We start from the raw sequence: 20660 nt of genomic DNA, 5'->3' as shown, positions 1-20660 counted from the left end.
TACTATTTTGGTGTTTAAAGAAATGCTGCCAATTTATATGATGCACGGGTAATGTACTAGTAGCAACATTTATGGTAACGCCGCTATTTTAATTAGTGGCAGCGTTTAGATAAATGTTGGTAATTTATTCAATATGCTGCCAATGTACTATTAGTGGTGTTTAAATAAATGTCGCCAATTTACATTATGCATGGGCAACGTACTAGCAGTGGTGTTTTTTGCCACTATTTGTATTAGTAGCGGCATGTAGCTAAACACCGTTAATTTATTCAATGTGTCGCCAATGTACTATTGGTGATGTTTAAATAAATGCCACCAATTTATATGAGATGCCAGCAACGCACTATCAATAGCATTTATGGTAATACCGCTATTTTAATTAATGGCGGTGTTTAGATAAATGCCATTAATTTATTCAATGTGTCGCCAACGTGCTATTGATGACGTTTTAATAAATGCTGTCAATATGATATGTCGGGAATGTAATAGCAGCGGCATTTGTTGTAACGCTGCTATGTTATGCAATGGGATGGCAACGAACTAATGACAGCATTTAGACAAATGCCATTAATTTAGCAAATCTGGCATGCTAAATTGTATACAAACTCCACTAATGAGATTATCAAGTATCGGCAATTGAACAAATGCCGGGATTAGAAAATAGCAACCCCCACTATCGGCGAACAGTTACGTCGGCACAAAAAAGCTACTAAGTAATTAGCAGCATTTTATTTGAAAGTTGCCGATGCATATTGAACACTGACAATTCGGTGTTTTTTTTTTTTTTTGTAGGATCTCAGTCCAATTTTTAGTCTTTTAATTTTGGTTCTATTGTTGATCAAGGCCATATGTAGCCCATTTGGCTCATGCCCCATTTGGATTCTGAGTTAATCTCAACTCATCTCGTCTAATCATTACAATTTTCTTAAACTTTCGCACAAAATATAATAAATAATTCAAAATTTTTAAATCCCAAAATAATAATAACATTAAAAAAATAATATTCTAACAATATTTTATTCAACTTTCACTTTAACTCATCTCATCTCAAGTACTCACTATCCAAACCTCATCCCAATCTTTTAGATTATTGTTAGCCTTTGTTGGCTTTGATCTATCATCAACCCATTGTTAACCAAAACTCTAGATTTGATATTTCAGCTGTCAGTCACTTCACCATTAACACTTGGGTTGTTCATTTATATGGCATTCAAAAGATCACAACTCCTGATGTTACAAATCCAAGATATATTAATAAATTTTGAGTTGTGATGTTACAAATCCATGATATATTAATAAACTTATTGATGCCCGATTGGACATGTAGTACCATCTCTCATATTTATGGACCTTGGACATCATCAATGAGCAAATATCTCCCGAATATTTCTCCAAAGTGATCTACAAAATTTTTTATTTTAGTCAATTCGACCTCGAATAATTTGGGTTCAACAAACAAGTTTAAGATGATTGTATTGTAATTTATCTGATTAGTAGTACCATTATTGATATGCTTAGTTCTGAGGATTAACTTTGAATACTTATCTTTAAGATCACGAAACTTAATTCTTGCTGAATACCCGACATATGAATTTTAAATTAAATTGTTTACTTTGTTCTCATTTATTTCCTATGAAAGTGATCACTTATCGATCCTAATTTATCTAGCTTCATAATAATGGCCTGATTGTTAATTATTGAATTCAGACGCTGACATAAAACTTTTTTTTTTTTGTCAACCACAGATGTATTATATAATATGCCCATCGTACAAGAATCGTTACTTTATTGTGAGTTTTCTATCTCAAAAAGATATCAGATGTATTATATATAATTGGTTGATTTTTTCTTTGTGATAATACAATTAAGCTATTAGATCAATGTATAACACAATTAGGCTATTACATCGATGAATGCATTCTATGCATGCTGGCACATTAATTCTTTTACTTGAGAAGAAGTAAAAGAGTCTCCTCTCTTTTTTCTCTTTGGAAAAAGGGGGTGGAGTGAGAGTGTGTAGGGGCACATGGTAATGGTTATAACCGATTTTGTGGTGGCCCAAGGGTGCTTAGGAATATTCTTGAGGTGGTCCAAGGCGTCAGGTGGGAGGAAGGTAGGTGGCTAAAGGAGGTTCTAGTGGAGGAGGGAAAGAGGAAGGTGCTAGCAAGAGTAAGGATGGATGATCTTGAAGAAAAATGGAAGAGACTCAGGTTGCTGGAGGGGGAAATCTCTAATATAGTCACAATGATGATGCTTTCAAAGAACTAAAGAATAAAGAACAGAGAAGTTTGGTGGGTAAAGTGTGCTTGATGAGAGCTATAAGCGAAGAGGTTATGGGGATGACGATGGTAAAGATATGGAGGATAAGTAAGGCAGCAAAGTTTATAGTGGTTAGTTGAAATGTCTTTGTCCTAGTCTTTGAAAATCAAGCAGATATGCATAAGGTGTGGGCTGGGAGGCCCTAGCTATTCGACAATCAATTGTTTGTGCTAAAGGAGTTTGAGGGATATACACCTCAGCATCATGTGAACTTTGACTATGAGAGTCTATGGGTAAGGATGCACAATCTGCCTTTATCTTGTATGACAAAAGAACGAGGTGTACAAATTGGAGGTACAGTGGGAATGGTAGAGGAGGTAGATGTTCAGGAGGATGGGAGTGGATGGGGTAGTTTCTTGAGAGTCCAGATCTATCTGGACTTGACACAACCCTTAGCACAAGGAAGAACAATAATTGTGAAGGGAGAAAGTATCTGGATCCCCTTTAGCTATGAGAAGATGACGTGAATCTGCTTCTCATATGAATGCATTGTCCATGGGGTGAATGGTTGTTGTAGTATACTAGGAGATTCAGAGGGGAAGGAAGACCAATATGGAATATGGATGAGGGCTAATCAGGGTCTAAGATACAAGAATTACAGTAGCTTTCTGAGAAGGGAAGATGAGGCAAGCAGTTGGAGGAAGATGGGGTTAAGTATCTCTCAAGATGGAGGGAGTAGAAAAGTTAATGAAGAAGAGGGGGTTAGAGGGAGTGATGTGGATGAGGGTCCAACATTCTGGCGTGGAAGAGGGGAAGGAAGGAAAGGGCTCAAAAGATGAAATATCTATAAATGGGAGAGGAGGGGAAAATAATATACAAAAGAATTGTGTGGAAGTGAGTTGATGGGCCCCAAGGTAGACCGAGCCTTAAAGATCCTTTGCAAGTTGTTGATGGGGTAATCACATGATCGAGAGCCAAGAAGAGCAAGGAAGCAATGGATGGATTTGTGCAATCCACTTGGGACGAGTCTAATAAGAGCCCAATATTCAAGATGAGCTTGAGAGAAAAAGATACAGTTCTCATCAACATGATACAAGCTGTCGCCAACATTTAAGATGGGCTTGCGAGAAGAAGGTTCAGTTTTCATCCATGTGATACACTATGGAAGACACGACTTGGGTCTATTGTTATTGAAGGCCATGAACTTATTTATTTCATTAAAGGGGCTTATTTTATTAGTCATAGGAATTAATCTGGAATAATTGGGCTTGGGGGATGTCCAGCCACACGTCTTATTTCTAATGAACTAGAGTTTTTGGGAAGGCCTTGTATTTTGGCCAGGAGCTTATTTGAAAAGTTATTATTTTATTTGAACTAGGGTTTTAGAAGTACTGTAGTGCAACACTATTCACACACAGTACCACCCCACTATTCACTAGGGTTTTTAGAGATTGTTATTTAAACCACTTGTAACCTCATTTGAGCAGGTTAGACAATATATGAAAATGAATGAATTTTATTCATTGTAAGTTGAGTTTATCTCCTCTTGTTCTTGATTGAACGTTTGAATTTATCAAAAGTAAATCACAACCTTTGTGACGTTCCTCCTTTGTAATCAGAGTTCTTGAGACAGGTTCTTCAACGGGTCTAGATTTTGATATAATCTAGGTTCTTGAAACGAGTTCTCAACGGGTCTAGATCCTTCATCCATAGACTTGATTTTGACTTTCTTAGGTTGGTTTTCCAATATTGTTGTTGGGTCTCAAAGCGAATCGATTGGAGTTCACATCATTTGGTATTCAGAGCTCGGTTTCCAATCAGGTCTGATTCTATTTTTTATTTATTGCATTTTTAATTCTAGGGCTTCATTGTTCTAGGGTTACAAAAAAAAGTGCAGAAATTCATTTTTCCTAGGGCTGCCAAATTACTCTATCATTTTGGTTTCGTATTCATCATCATAGGATAGCTAAATTCCTTGTTTGAGCGCTTCCAAAATTTGCACCAACTAGGATTTGAAATTTCTAAGATTTCTTGCATCTCTAAGTTTGTCAATTGCTTAGAGTGTCGTTTCATTGATTCTCTTCTATTCCTGTCAATTTCGTGTGTTTAAATTCAGTTGTTTGATTTTTTACAATTGAATATTGATGTTTGTGATTGAATTGGTGAGAAAAGAAAAGAAAGGAAGAAAATTTCAAAAAAAATTGATTGAACCTTATCATCAAAGGGGCTAAATATATCATTATAGTTGATATTTTGTTTTGCAATTACTCTTTCCTTCGTATAATTTCCTTGATTATCGTCATTTTATTCCCTCCGTGTTTTCTCATGTTCTTTGTTTCATGAACCTAATTACTAGTTAGAATAAGACAAGGTTGTATTGTCTTAATTGAATTCAATTAGTTCTTAAAGAACTTGAGTGGGAAAACTCTTGAGGTAAAAGGCAAGAGAGTGTGAGATCATTATCTGGAAAAAGCTAATTAAGAGTGAAACACGAGTGGGGTGCCATTATTCAAGTGTAAACATGTAAGGGAGTGTGTGAGGTTTTTACCACTAACATTCTTTTTGTGCAACACATTACGATGTCTCATAATAGTGACTCAACACCGAAGGGGGTGGCAGACAATTCATTCTTTTTGTTGTAGTTCATGCAACAAAATTTTGAAAGGTTAAATTTGACGTTAGGGGAAGTGAGGGATAAGATGAATCAACGAAGTACAGTGATCAGATAGCTACAAAGTGAGAGAGATAGAAGGAGACATGAGCCTAGTATTAAGAATAGGTATGGTAAGGTGAAAGGCATGACGAGTTTCTTATTGCTAGGCGTGCTGTCAGTAGACAAATTAAAATAGATGATATAGAGCACCAGAGAGAGAATATCTTTCATACTAGATGTCACATTAACAACTAGGTATGTAGTATGATAATTGATGGGGGGAGTTGTCCTAATATGGCTAGCACTACTTTAGTTGAGAAATTGAATTTGCCTACCTTGAAACACACTAACCATATAAATTGCAGTGATTGAATGATTGTGGGGAGGTTAGGGTAAATAAGCAAGTGTTTGTATCTTTTTCAATTAGAAAGTACAAGGATGATGTGCTTTGTGATGTAGTGCCTATGCACGCTGGCCATATTTTACTGGGAAGGCCATGGCAGTGTGATAGGAGAGTGATCCATGATGGATTTAGGAACATGTAAAGTTTTGAAAATGATGGAAAAACAATCAAACTTGCTCCTTAAACTCTAACACAGGTCCATAAGCACCAATTCAAGTTGAAAAGTAAGGTAGATCAAAAAAGGAAAAGTGAAAGTGAAGTTGATCAAAAAAGAAAGAGAGAAAGTGAGGCTGATCAAAAAAGAAAGAGAGAAAGTGAGATTGAGAAAAAAAGAAATAGTGAGGCCAAAACCTCAAGAGAAGGAGAGAGTGAAAAGAATAAAGAGAGTGAAGAAAAAACAGAGAGTGAAAAGAAAAAAGAAAGTGAAAAGAATAAAGAGACTGAAGAAAAAAGAGAGAGTGAAAACAAAAGAAAGAGTGAAAAGAGAAGAGATAGTGCAGAAAATGAGAGGAAAATAAAAAGAAAAGTAAGTTTTTATTCTAAGGCAAGTTTTAATACTAACAAACTTAACATACCTTTGCCTATTATTGTTGTTTCTTTGTTGCAGGGATATGAGGTCATGATTCCTAGTGGTGTATTTAGTGGATTGCCACCTATTAGAAAGATAGAGAATTACATTAACTTTGTGCTAGGTGTGACAATCCCTACCCGACCTTTCTTTCAAGAATATGAGTCCTCAATACACTTGAAGGGACAAGGTAAGTTGTTGACTAGAATGCATGCTAAGTGGGAAGAATGTATTGAGACTTTTCCTCATGAAATCAAATACACACATGGTAAGGAAAAACTTGTGTTTGATGCATTATCAAGAAAATATGTCCTTGTCTTCATTTTAGATGCAAAGTTATTGAGATTTGAATATGATAAGAAATTGCATGCTACTAATGATGACTTTACTAGTGTGTATGGCGTATGTGAGAAAGCATTGTTTGGTAAGTTTTATAGGCTAGATTGTTATTTGTTTAGAGAGAATAGACTTTGTGAGCCTACTAGTCTTATGCGTGAGTTGCTTGTACATGAATGATAAATTATTGCGTGCATTTCCGACAGTGCATATGGAATACGTTGACCGGAAGACCTCGGATCATTGTCTTATGATTATCCAAGGCTCGATGACAGATGATAGATATGGTCCTGTGCCTTTTAGATTTCTAAACATGTGGACTAATCATGTTTCTTTTCAGGACTGCGTTGCTAAGGTTTGGCGAGAGCCTGTGGAAGGAGAGGGGTTGTGGAGACTTGCGGCAAAGCTAAAGAAATTAAAGGTAGTGCTGCGAATATGGAACAAAAATATTTTTGGCCATGTTGGTAATACCATCTTGGATCTGGAGGGGCGTGTTGCACGCTTAGAGGTTCAATTGCAGGGGAATTATGATCCTGATGTGGAGCTAGATTTTTTGGTCACTAAGGCGAAACTGGCTTTTTGGGAACAAAATGAGGAAGCTAGGTTAGCACAAATGGCTAAGAAGAAATGGTTGGACGAGGGGGATCAGAACTCAAGTTTTTTTCACGCTGTTACAACCATTAGGAAGCGTAAGGCTGTTATTTCTTCAATGACGCTTATGGATGGGAGGGTGTTAAACTCGCCAGATGAGGTACATTTGGGAGCTGCTCGTCATTTTCAGGAATTCTTGAGTGAGGGACGTGTGGGTGTCCATGTTGACATGTCAGATTTAATTAGTGAAGAGGTTTCGGAGGAGGAAAATCAGGCCCTTTGTCGGCGGCCTTTGGCAAAGGAGGTATGGGAGGCCATTATGTCCATTCCGAGATAGAGTAGCCCAGGGCCTGATGGGTTCAGGTCAGCTTTCTACTTATCATGCTAGGATATCGTAAAGGAGGATGTCGTCGCGGCTGCGGGGGATTTCTTTTCTGGGCAGGATTTACCCATGTTTTATTCCTCATCTTTTATTGTGCTAATCCCTAAAGTGCAGGATCCAAAGTCTTTTGACAAGTTTCGGCCTATCAGTTTATGTTTCATGGCCTATAAGATTTTTTCAAAAATCTTAGTCAAACAGATGACGTCACTTCTGCATCGGCTAATTTCTCATGAGTAAGGTGCTTTTGTCCGAGGGAGGAGTATCTTTGAAAATATTACCTTGGCTCAGGAGATGGTGAAACCAATCAATAAGAAGACTATGGGTGGGAATGTTTTGTTGAAGATTGACATGGCCAAGGCCTATGATCGGGTGGACTAGAGTTTTTTACTCAATGTTTTGAAGAGCTTTGGCTTCTCAGAAAAATTTTGTGACTTGATCAAGGTTTGCATTCAATCCTCGTGGTTCTCTATTATGATGAATGAGACCTTTAAAGGTTTTTTCCAGCCTAAGCGTGACTTGCGCCAAAGGGACCCTTTATCGCCGTATTTGTTTATAATCATGGAAGAGGTACTTTCCCATTTATTGAAGGGTACTTTCCCGTTTATTGAAGAAGGAATTCTAGTAGGGAAGCATTGGGAGTTTTTCACATCCTCGGGGGGTTCCTTTAATCTCCCATTTGTTATATGCGGATGACTTATTGATTTTTGCAAGTGGTGAGAAGAAGTCTTTGAGGGTGCTTCAAGCTGCGTTAAAAAAATATGAGAATTGGTCGGGTCAAAAAATTAATAAGGAAAAATCGGCATTATTCTTTTCAAAGAAATGTTCAGTGGCTATGAGGATGTCTCTATTACGTCTCATGGGTTTTGTGGAAGGTACTTTTCCAACTTGCTACCTAGGTGTGCCATTTGTTGTTGATAGAATGACTGCAAGGATAGTGGAACCATTAATCATGAAGATTCAGCAAAAAGTGGCGGGGTGGAAATTTAAGTTACTTTCTCAGGGTGGGAGACTAGTCCTTATTAAGCATGCTCTTGCAAGTTTACCTATTCATTTGCTTGCTGTAATTCATATGCCAAAGATGGTCTTGGCAAAAATAAACTCAATTCTATTTTCCTTTTTTTGGGGAGAAGATAATGGAAGAAATATGAGGAAATGGAGGTCGTGGACCAAATTATGCACACCGACGATGGAAGGGGGGATTGGTGTTCGTGATTTTGCAGAGGTGCAAAAGGCTTTTCATATGAAATTTGCTTGGCGTTTGTTATCACTTGATAATTTGTGGACTAGTTTTTTTAAAGCAAAGTATTTAAAGGAATGGCATTTTTTCGAAACAACTAGCAGGAACTCGGGCTCCATGTTTTGGAAGTCTACTTGCAGTGTAATACCGATGGTGAAGGAACATATGGCAGTTAAAGTTCGAGAGGGAGCTGTTTCTTTTTGGTTTGACCGTTGGTTATCAAGATGGGTGCTTGCGGAAGAGGTACCCATTGTCAATCAACCAAGGTTGAAGGTAAAAGACTATTGGGTGGAGGGGAGATGGGATCGGGAGTTTCTAGATTCTTTAATAGCATCTGATGTGGGTGATGACATTATACGAGAAGTTCCTAGGAGAAGAGAGGGGTGTGATACTCGAATTTGGTGTCCTGGTGTGGATGGACAGTTCACGACAAAAATGGCATGGGAGGTCATACAGGTTACGCAGCCAAAGTTAGAATGCCTGGACTAGATTTGGTAAGGCCTTATTCCAAAAAAAAATGTCAGTGTGTATGTGTAAGGCTAGATTTAATTGCTTGCCTGTTGATGAGAGGGTGCAGTTAGTTGGTATCTCTCTGGCTTCAAAATGTGTATGTTGTCCCAATGGAGGGGTGGAGGATCAGGATCATGTCTTGTGCAAGGGGATGGTGGCGTCTGTTGTATGGCGTCATGCAGTAGGTCTTCTCAGCATTCCTTGCATGGCTTTGGATGACTGGTGGGTGAGATGTAAAATGTGGTTTACTTGTGCAAAGAAGAAGACGCAGTGTGGTGTTCTAATAGGGATCATGCCTACGTTGATTTCTTGGAGACTCTGGAAATGGAGGTGTGATGCTCGGATGCATGGGAGGTATGATTTGGTGGAGGTGATATGGTCTTCGATCAAATATTGGCTGCTGGTCTTCTCGTCCAAGTTGCTGAAAGTCAAGGCTCTATCCAGCTTTGACCGTAAGCTTTTATCTGAACTGGACATACCGGTAAGAGAGGTGGTCCCGAGGATACCGAAGCTTGTAGCGTGGAGTAAGCCTAGTGATGGATGGGTGAAATTAAATGTAGATGGTTCGTGTAGGGGTAACCCAGGTAGTTGTGGGGGAGGTGGGGTTATTAGGGATGAGAGGGGTAGATTTTTGGCGGCCTTTTCTTCTAAATATGGGGTTAATATCAATAATGAAGCAGAGCTAAGGGCGCTCATTGGTGGTTTAACTCTTTGCAAAGAGTTGGGCTTCATCAACTTGGTTATTGAAAGTGATTCTACGTTGGTGGTTAAGTGGATTAGAGAGAAGATGTGCACGGTGTGGTACCTGTGGGATTATTGGGAGGAGGTTGTACAGGTTTTGGTTGGTACTCAATACTTGGTTTTACACCAATTTCAGGAAGGTAATAGAGTTGCGGATTTTTTAGCTAGACAGGGGAAAGAGGGGTCCAATTGTATCTATTGGAACTCTTGTGAGTTGCCTCGTCGTGCTCGTGGTTTAATTCAGTTGGATGCTCTGGGTTTGCCAAGTCTTAGGATATGAGTTTCATTTCTGCGTTTTGGGTGCATTGGTTATTGTATTGGTCTCTTTTTTGGGAATAATGAGGTTTTGTTTTTTTTTTATGGATTTGTAACCACGGTTTTCCTCCGCCATAAGTGAGGTTTTAATAATGCAGGGAGGGGCACTCTTAGACATGTGACCCTAACTCTTTAAAAAAAAAATAAAGTAATTAATGTTATTAGTCAACTTTAGTGCCTCTAATTGTAATGGTCCAAATAAAAGTGCCCCAAAATTTAATATAAATTCATCAATAATAATCAGCATTCTAAACTAACTTCTATACTATTTTTATATGCTTACTAGTTGTTGATTTTGATTGAGTTACTTAAGATCATAATTACATAAAAAGATTTGCACCATTGGATTCGTTAGAATTTTAAAAATGTAAGTGTAATAATTATATTTTTTATTTTCGGAGGTCAAGTGGACCAATAATAGAATGCCACGTGTGATGCCCCGACTCCCACATACAGAAAGGCATAAATCATGACATTGGGATTATAACAACACGGATCATACACCCCAAACGACAAGTGCTAAGTGTGTGTACATGTAAAAAGTGTACAGCAAACATTGCAATAGATAAATAAAAATAGCCAACTAAGTACTAGAATTTTTTATTACAAAACCACCAAAATAAAAGTCCTTCAAAATGGTTATACAGTTATCCAGCGAAAATAAAGTAAAAGCCAAATTACATAGCCAAAAAGGGAAACAAATCCCATGATCCAAGAGTGACCACGAGTCACTCCTCCAGCGAAACCAATCCCTCAGACTCAACGTCATCATCTGTATCAAAATCTAAAATTCTATAAAATGGAACCGTATCGAAGAGTACCACATGAGATTATGAGTCTCAGTATGTAACCAACCAAACAACCCAAGAGATAGAAACACATTTGCACACCAACATGTATGCATGCACATGCTAAAACATGCATGAGACCAAAACATCATTTTCTCCAAAAATGATCATTTTTCCAACACACGTTGAAATTCCTATATGACCCAAAACAAGTTCATTAATAGAAACAACTGTCATTTTCCTAAAAAACCGCCCAAGTATAAAACCACTATTTTCCCAAAAAATGGTCTACATATTCATTTATCAAAATTCATCATTTTTTCATAAAATGGCCCATTATCCAAATTATCTCATATGCACCATGATCTCCCCTAGGGGCCATCCATACACCCTGACTCCCTTCGTCACACCACTGGTAACGACTGTGAGTGTGACTTCGTAACGAGCGATGCCCAGCATGTTTGTGACCAAGCATTCTCTAAACCCTGCTAGCAAAATGGTCCATAGAGTCGACAAAAGAGCGTTACCATCTCGTCCGATCCCAATCCAAGGGATGTCACTTAATTTTTCTCCCTAGTGACTAGAGGAGCTCCACCAAGATAATGGCCCATCTGAGTTTGGGGTCGTGATACGCACTCACCCAAAAAACTTTTCTCAACATGAAAACCCAATTTTCATACATAACACATAAAAATGCATGCGATGGTAAAATGAATGTCATAACACAATAATCAACCAAATAAAATACCTAATCATAACCCAACTCTACAAATCAACCCATCCTTCAAAACGATCCAAAAATCCACACTCCTTGGACCCAAGGTCCAGCACAACCAACTAGACTGTATAAAATAAGTTAGTGTAAAAATATATTTAAATCTCAATAAATTATTTAGAAGAATACTTACAACAGCAAAATTAAAATTCTAGAAGATCAACGACACGCAAGATCATGGGTGACGCCGAGGAAGTTAGAGGTTGGTCGTGAGTCTTAAGGACTAGAAAATGGAGGAGGAAGTTAGAGGAGGCTTAGGCTTGGCATGGAAGGGCATGGAAGAGCCAAGAAAGGCTGGTGGAGTTGGTGGTGGTGGCTAGAGGCCGTGGGTGGAGATGTTGGCCGCAAATCTGGCCATGAAGTGCAAATCCGTGTGAGAGAAAGTGAGGAAAGGTGAGCTATCGTGAGGGGCTGGATTTGAGCTCGGGGTGCCACTGGTGTGAAGGGAAGCCAATGCTGTGGCGCTAGGTGGCAGCAGCGGCAATTCTAGGCTATGGTGAGAGAGAACCCTAGAGAAGAGAGAGGGGCATTTTGGGAAAGAAATGGGAAGGGGAGCTTTAGTGGCTAGGTCCATAAGGGGTGGTCGCCTATGAAGGAGAAGGTTATTGGTGGTGGTGCGGTGGCTTGCAGAGGCACTAGTAGCGGTGAAAGGAAGGGAAACCCATGGGTTTCCTTGTGGTGGAGAGAGAGAGCACTGTAGCTGGACGGTGGCTGGGTTTAGTAGGTGATGGTCACCGGCGTGAGGGGAACTGGCGAGGTGGGCAGTGATGAGGTTGGGCGGCGCACAGTGGGGCTGGGCTAAGAGAGAGATTCGGTGAGGAGGGGTGCTGCACAGGCTGAAGGAGAGGGAGGAGAGAGAAGAAAAGAAAGGGAAAAGAAGGGACTTAGGTTTTAATCCAGGCCCTTCATCTTGGGGTCTTCAAATTGATCCAACGGTGAAGATTTAAACATAGAATTAACTTACTTAAAAATAATAGATAATTAAGAACATAATTAAAAACTAACAACTTAGTAAAATAAAATAGTAAAACCAACAATAAAAATTATTTGAAATAAAGAGCCAGTAAATAATAGGCAATAATTAATAACAATAAAAAGCACATTAAAATAAATTATATAAATTAAGTAGTAAAAACGATAAAATACTATAATAATAATAATAATCAATTTAAAATAAAGGAATCAATGAAATAATTAGTAAACTAACTAATTAAAAATACAAGGAAATGAGGGATGTCACATCCTCCCCTCCCCTTAAAAGAAATTTGGTCCTCAAAATTGGCAAAGTCAGACATTAACACCAAGGCAAGATATAAGATACAACTCAGAACACATTTGAGAAAAACATACCATCACAGATGCCCAAACAAATATGGGTACTACTCTTAAGTCTACTCCTATAGCCGATTCCATCATACTCACACTAGTCTCCAAGTGGCATATTACGCCTAGTACTCCTAGGGTGGTCACTAATCCGAAATCTCCATTTCCACAAGAACCTTAATACAACACCTAATGAATTTCAATGATTAATATCTGCATACGATAAACTATGCTAACCTCAGTCGACTCTTGTGCTATAACTTCCAAACCTTCGTTGGATTCTACATTTTGGTAACCTATTAGCCACTTCTCAAGTTAACCATCAATAAACATAACTTGTACGATCGAATGATAAATCTCCACAGCAAGTATAGTCTCAAGATTCCAAGTCACCACTAATTTCTCAAGATTAGCTCAAAGTTTGAACCCCCAACCATATCACAAAATACCATGCTCATGATGCGCACTCTCATAATTTGCCGAAAGCATAAAATTTAGTCCTCAGAAATTAACACCATTGAGTACAAGCTAGCTCAACACCTACTAACAAGAAAACTTTTATCACAATTTGGTAGAAAATACTCTATCTCCCAAGACCATGAATTATCACACATAATTCTCCATTAGGTCTCGCTGCCTTAATCAAATTCAATATTCCTCAAAATACATCCATGATCATTGACAGACAACCATTACCAATCAATCTCATCATCCCAATTCGAAAACAAGCAACAATGTTTCAAAAAAAAACTGCCCCATCTAAGGTAACGAACATACCCTGAAAGGCTCGAACCCAACCCGGCCAATCAATAAAAGCACCTAAAAACTTCTACCCAACAACATAAAATTAAAAGTTCATTACCTCAATTCTAATTATCATCCAGTCTGGCAGTGACTAAACTCAATATCGATCACCATTGAAATCACCAAAACATTTATTGAAACCTTCTTGGTAACTCGCCCACCTACTTCTACTCCCACAAGCACTAGTACTAGCACGACTGGTTCCTTCAAATGCACATCACGGTTAAACCTCAAGGTAGGCCATGCAACTCAAATCTCCAATCCACCAAAAACTATAGCACAACACTCCTAGATCCTAATGCTTTATTACCTCATAAATATGGTTATGTTATCCATAGTTGATGCCTAAGCTTTAACTTCCAAACCTTTATTGTACACCACACATTGGTGATCTAACAATTTCTCTTCAACTTAAATAACGATGTCCATAATTCTCTCAACTGGACGTTCAATCCCCAAAGGAAAGTATAGCCTCAAAATTTTAAATTCCTATGTGACCTCAAGTCACAACTAATTCCTGAAGATAATCACAATAATTACTACCAACCTTCACTTCATTGGGTATCCTGCTTCAACGGTACACTCCAATCAACTCACCCAAAACTCAAAGCTAAGATCTCTTGAATTTAATATTATCATATCAAATCCACTTCAACACCTACCAAAACCACTTCTTCCAAGAAAAAAAATGAAACAAGGATCTGTGCTCTCTGATATCCATACACACTCACCACTACTACGCATCGATCTCATGCATCCTTAGTCAAGACCAATACTCCTCCAAACATACAAGTGATTCATCACTACCGTTTCCATCGTCTGGACCTATATCCTCAAAATCAACAAGAATCATTTCCTAGATCCACACCGTCTATATTCCTTAAATTTGATATGGATCAAATCCTAAAACCTGCCACTATAACCTCGAGCTAAAAACAATCATTTTCTGAGTTAGATTAATATCTTCAATCCTCATATAAATACACGAACTAAAACAATACCCTCAATCCTCAAAGAAATACTCTCCTTGCAAATTCCTATATCAATAACTCAACTCTAATCAACTCCATTTTAATGGTTACAGACTAATCAATCTCCAAAATAAAGCTAGCATACAAAGTCTTCATTTTCTGAACACCGTGAGTGGCCAATGGCCACCATAGAAACAACACATTCAATGTATACTTCATTTCTATGGTAGCCATTACAAGATTAGAGGGATATTTGATGAAAACCGTCCTGTTTCAAAACATTCGTACCTTACTAAGTAACGTCCGAACGCTTGTATTTACATTCGAACATATGTCATTCTACGTTCGAATGTATTTTTACATTCGAACATTTCTATACTAGAATGTTTGAATGTAATATTTCCCTAGAAATTTGAGGTCTAATGTTCGAACTTATTCCTCGGAAAAGTTCAAACGTTTGACCAATTGACTACAAATGTTCGAACGTATTCCTCGATAGGTTTGAATGTTTTACCATTTGAATTTGAATGTTCAAAAATTTGACCATTTAACTTCTTACATTCAAACATTTTCCCGTTAGACTCCTAACGTTTGAACATTTGTCCGTTTGACTTCTAACGTCCGAACGTTGTCAAGTGACACGTTTGAATGTTATTATGTTATGTTTGAATGTTAAGCTATATGCTCAAATGTATTTCAGAATAGATTTAATTTTTTTTTTCATATATTTATATATATTTTGTTTGTAGAAAACGGTTCATCCTTTGACAAGTAGGAAACAAGGGAGGGAAGGAACCTATGACACTTTGTGGATAGGCTGTAGGACTGTTATGGCAGAACGCGAAGTCTTTATGAATGAATTTGACGAGTTTACATGGGACCGGAAGAGTCTGAGGTCGGTCTTTGTTTCGAGAGGTTGGACCAACATCTGCCAACTAAGGGGGAGTATATACTCCTCCATGGTCCAGGAGTTTTATACACGCGATGCTTAGTTTGAGGTGTCGACGGATGTCATCGCCCAGCTACTTGGACTCCGTCGCATATCTAAGGCATCGAGTACAATGGATGCCGCGGCTAAGGGTGTAGCAGATGTAGGCCCACCTCCACAGGTTGAGAGCACACCAGATGTAGGCCCATCTACATTATCTAATGGCCCAATCGAGTTTATGGCCAAAGATGTTGACCGATCAGAGGGAGAGGATATTGATGACGCTCAGGTTGTTGATCGCAATGAGGATTTCTTCATCCTTATTGGGAGATACCGCACACTGTTTGAGAAGAAGAACACATTTTCTCAAACGTTGCTACTCCCATTTTTCCATATGTTGCATCTCATAATTGCAACAAACATGGATCCTATAGCACATAAGGCCGCATTTAGTCAGACTCATGCACAGGTCCTCATACAACTAGCATGTGAGAGCCCATCAACTTGCCACTGCAGATATTTGAATGGATCTGTTACGAGGTAAGTATCTTCTTCACTGACAACCTACCATATGGGATTATCATTACTAAGCTACTACTAGACTGAAGAGTGCCACCTACGACGAAGGAGTGGTTGACTGAGTAGATAAGCCCCTAGAAATGACTTCACATCGTCGGGGCATTGGACAAGGTAGGGGGCGTGCTCGGTGTGAGCCTATGCCTACACCATATCTTGTTCCTCTAACCCAGCCTAAGGCTGGTGTTGCTCCCTCTACTCAGGAGTCGATGGGTAATCTACAGGGGATGCGCACCCTAGTTCGGTTGATGCGATGGTCTCATCACTTACTATGTATATCGACCGACAAATCGCATCGGTACAGCAAAGTGTCATCGAGGTTGGCCATCGTTTAGATATCCTAAACGAAAAGGTCAACACATTGACTGATGAATTTCATACTTTTGTAAACAATGATTTCTAAGTTTTTTTGCACTTTATTTATATTTTGCTATGTTTTTTTACTTTATGTAATGAACAATATCATTTAATATATCTACTATTTTTGTATATCAATTGTCAATCTTTTTTAATTTAAACATTTATTTTTAATTTTAAACTTTACATAATGAACAATATCTAGTGTAATGAACAAAGAAAATTCCATTTCTTAATGAATAATGAATAAAAAAAATTCAAGTTATCTATTGTGATTTATATAATGAATAAATATTTTATTCATATTTTGCAATTTCTTTTATACTTTATGCAACGAAATGAACAATATCATTTAATATATCTAGTGTTTTTATATTTCAATTCTCAATTTTTTTTAATTTGAAATTCCATTTTAATTTTAAAACATTTAACGTTCGAACATTAATGACATTTGTCCGAACGTTAGAACAAATAACTTAGATATTCGCACATACGTGGGCTTCACATTCGAATGTACATGAAACATTTAAACAAATAACGTTTGAATCATATGAATGTCTAAGTTATTCATTTTATACATTCGCATGTTCCCATTCCAAAACGAATCATATGAATTATGTTCGAACGAAACATTATCATAGTTTAAACATATAACCATTTCTCGTCCACCTTTAGTGAAACCGTCATAAAAACTAATTTTTGGTGACAGTTTCAAGACTGTCACAATTTGTAACTATCACAAAAAGTCAATTGTGTTGTAGAATTAAAGATCACAGTGTTTTTTTATTTTATATATCACCCAGCTTGACCGAAACTAGCTCCATCCTTTAATCAAGCTAAATTTCACATCCCTAGGACTGTTCATCAGGCCGATTTTTTTTTCATACTCAATCAGAAACCCGGACATAATTAAACAATATCGTTCTATACATAGCCATCTTCATACTTTTTTTTTTTTTTTTGGAAGTTAAAACTCATTTCCATTCTATTGAAAGAAAGAAGAGATACATGAAAGAATGTCCTCCAGAGTTACAATGAAATCATCAATAGACAGAGCATCCTTTGCTAACAAGTGAGCTACCCAATTTCCATTTCTCCTAACATGAGAAATGTCCCACTTTGCAAAGTTCCTTATCAACTGTTTTGCTTCACAAGCAAACATACTAGCACTGTTACCACCATCTGACTCCCTTCTCATGGAGTTGACAACTTGTAGTGAGTCCCCTTCGAGAATAACTTGAGAAAGGCCAATATCTAAGCCAAACTATACTGCTGTTAAAGCTCCAAATGCCTCTGCTAGTAGTGGATCAGGAAAGAGACATTTCTTTGTTCTTAATGTTGCGATGATCCTGCCTGCACTATTCCTGACTGCCACTCCCACTCCTATAACACCTTGTGCCTTGTTAACTGCACTATCCCAATTCATCTTAAACCAGCTCGGGGGAGGGGCTTGCCAATCTACTGGAGATAAACAAGCTTTGTTTGCCCATAAATTTCTGCTAGTGCCCTCCACATTTAACACTTCAATGGTCTCTTTTGCCTCTCTAATGATGACATTGGGATGAATAAAGTCTCCTTTGAACAGAAAGTGATTCCTCCTCCACCATATTTTCCCTGCAACCACAGCAAATTCTTGAATAATCTGACTGTCCATGGAATTGAGAAGGCTCTCAAAAAGCTGCAGCATAGGCAGGTGTGGTAAGTAGCATTTCTATAGTCGCTTAGAACATTGACTCCACAAGTCTCTAGCTGATTCACAGCTCCACATAGCATGAGCTGAATCTTCTTCCTCCCTGAGACAAATAGGACAGAGGGGTTGGGTCACCACTCTCTTTTTGAAGAGATTTGACTGAGTGGGGAGAGCCTCTAAACAGGCTCTCCATAAGAAAATTTTCACCCTGGGTTGCACATTAATTTTCCAGAGCTGTTGCCATAGGTCTTTGTGAGAGGTACTGCTTGATGCTTGGTCACGACTAGGTAGGCTTCTTCCCAACTCCATGTGGTAAGCACTTCTAACTGAGAAATTACCATTCTTGGTGCCTAGCCAAATGACCATATCCTTGCTGTTGAGACAGCTAATGGGAGTTTTCAGGATTGCTTCAGCTTCTTTCAAGTCAAACACCTCCTGCACCAGGGCTGAATTCCACTACTTTGAAGTAGGGTCTATGAGAGCTGAGACCGTGGCTTTATGATCCAACACTTTGACTACACTTTGAACCTTGCTGGAGATGGGGTCTGCAATCCACTTCTCTTTCCATATTTGAACATCCTTTCCATTACCAATCCTCCATTGGCAGCCTGCCTCTACCAAAGATCTAGCTGAGAGGAAGCTTCTCCAGACATAGGATGGTTTAGATCCTAGCTTGGCCTCTTGGAGGTTTGACCTTGGATAGTATTTAGCCTTCATAACCTGTGCTACTAAAGAGTCAGGGTGTTGGATCAATCTCCAACATTGTTTGGCCAACATAACTTGGTTGAAAACCTCAAGGTCCTTAAATCCCATCCCCCCTTCAGCTTTTGCCTTGCTCATCCTGTTCCATGACACCCAATGGATCTTGTGCTCTCTTTCTTGTTGCCCCCACCAAAAATTATAGATCACACTGTTTATGTCTTTGAGGAGGGCCTTGGGCAGCTTGAAAACTGTAAGAGGGGAGGGCTTGGAGCACTGCTTTTATATAGACCTCTTTACCTGCTTGGGAAAGCAGTTTAGTTTTGTAGCTACTGATTCTCGATCTAAACTAATCCAGTATCCCTTTAAAAGAGTTCCATTTGCTTCTTCCCACCTTTGAGGGCAAACTTAGGTACTTCTCATAAGTCATTGCAGTCCTCACCCCCGCAATGGACAAGATGAATTGTTGGGCTATCTTTGCTGTGTTCTTGCTGACAGCTTGATACTTTAGAGAGAGAGAGAGTTTCCGAGAAGCAAATAAAATGAAAGTGAAGATGAGAAGGGGTTTATTATTCATGAGCCGACTCCACTATGAACCACTCCCACTATTTTGTTAGTGGAGTCCACCAACTGGCTGTCATGGTAGCCATGCTACTCGCCACACGGCAACTAGTGCTTTGACATGTTTTATTAAATTAATTTTATAAAACTTAATTTTCTTATGTGTGCTGATTTAAAATTTCGAAATTTCTAGGCCTTTATATTTTTTGTCTGCTTTCTTTTTTCAGATTTTAATCTCTGCTCGTATTCAAGTTGTCACATCCTCTCCTCCTGAAAGTAAGAATTTCATCATCGAAGTTCATAGTATTTCATTCTCGTAAGTATTTATTACCTTTTACTAATTTATACCCTAATCGTCTGTATCCATATCCAACTCGGGAGTGAAGTAATTATGAGAATGGAGAGCTTCGCACGTGTTTGGGGCATCTAATAATACACCTCATCAATATGTAGTCCTCCTGTTAAGCTACCTTCCCCATGCATGTGTTGCTGGCCTTCCAGGATGTCTCTGAAGTTGCTGGCATCCTCTCTCTCTCTCCCTCTCCAGCCAATGGATGATAAAGTTGTAAATGGATTGTGAATTAGTTTATCCAACTCCCTATACGTTTCAAGACACGCTCGGATTATATCCTCCAATGCCTAAATGGTAGAGCTCTAAGCTTATCCCAGAGCTGACTATAAAACCTTAAAAGATTCTTCGAAGAATCGTGAGTTGAACCAAGCATTCTTGTCGGATACTATCACTCTTGGCACACAATGTAGTCTAACAATGTACTTGTCACCTGATGTAGAGTTGCATCAGCTTCAACATAAAATCAGTGTTCTTGACTGAAAGGAAATAAGCACTCTTAGTCAACCCATCTACAACCACACATACTGAATGCCGATCACTGGTTGCTGTAAACAGTCCAACCCCATTATTACCTCTTCCCACTTCCATTTGACAATCAGTAACAGCTACAGGCCGGTAATTGATGCTCTCAGCCTTAACCATCTAATACATGGGGAATTTGCTAACGTACTAGGCCACACCTTATATATATAAATATCTTATTACATGAATTTGTACATCAATGTTTTTAAAGCGTTTGTACCTCTAGCAGCAGCATTCATGAAGCCACAAAGATCCATAAAAATGTTGTGTTTAGTTACTGAAGTTTGCACTCGGCCATTGAAAAACCATCTTACGAAGA

The 20660-nt window shown here is 38.5% G+C and overlaps 1 protein-coding gene across 1 annotated transcript; it reads left to right on the top strand.

The window, feature by feature from the left end:
• Positions 1-6391: 6391 nt before the first annotated feature.
• Positions 6392-7147, top strand: LOC122274521. Its single transcript, XM_043083558.1, has one exon. It carries the CDS (start codon positions 6392-6394, stop codon positions 7145-7147), a length of 756 nt encoding a protein of 251 aa, XP_042939492.1.
• Positions 7148-20660: the final 13513 nt, after the last annotated feature.

This window comes from Carya illinoinensis, chromosome 8 (genome assembly GCF_018687715.1).
Source record: "Carya illinoinensis cultivar Pawnee chromosome 8, C.illinoinensisPawnee_v1, whole genome shotgun sequence".
NCBI lineage: Eukaryota > Viridiplantae > Streptophyta > Magnoliopsida > Fagales > Juglandaceae > Carya > Carya illinoinensis.
Note: the sequence above shows the minus strand (reverse complement) of the source record. Positions and strands in the feature narration are given on the sequence as shown.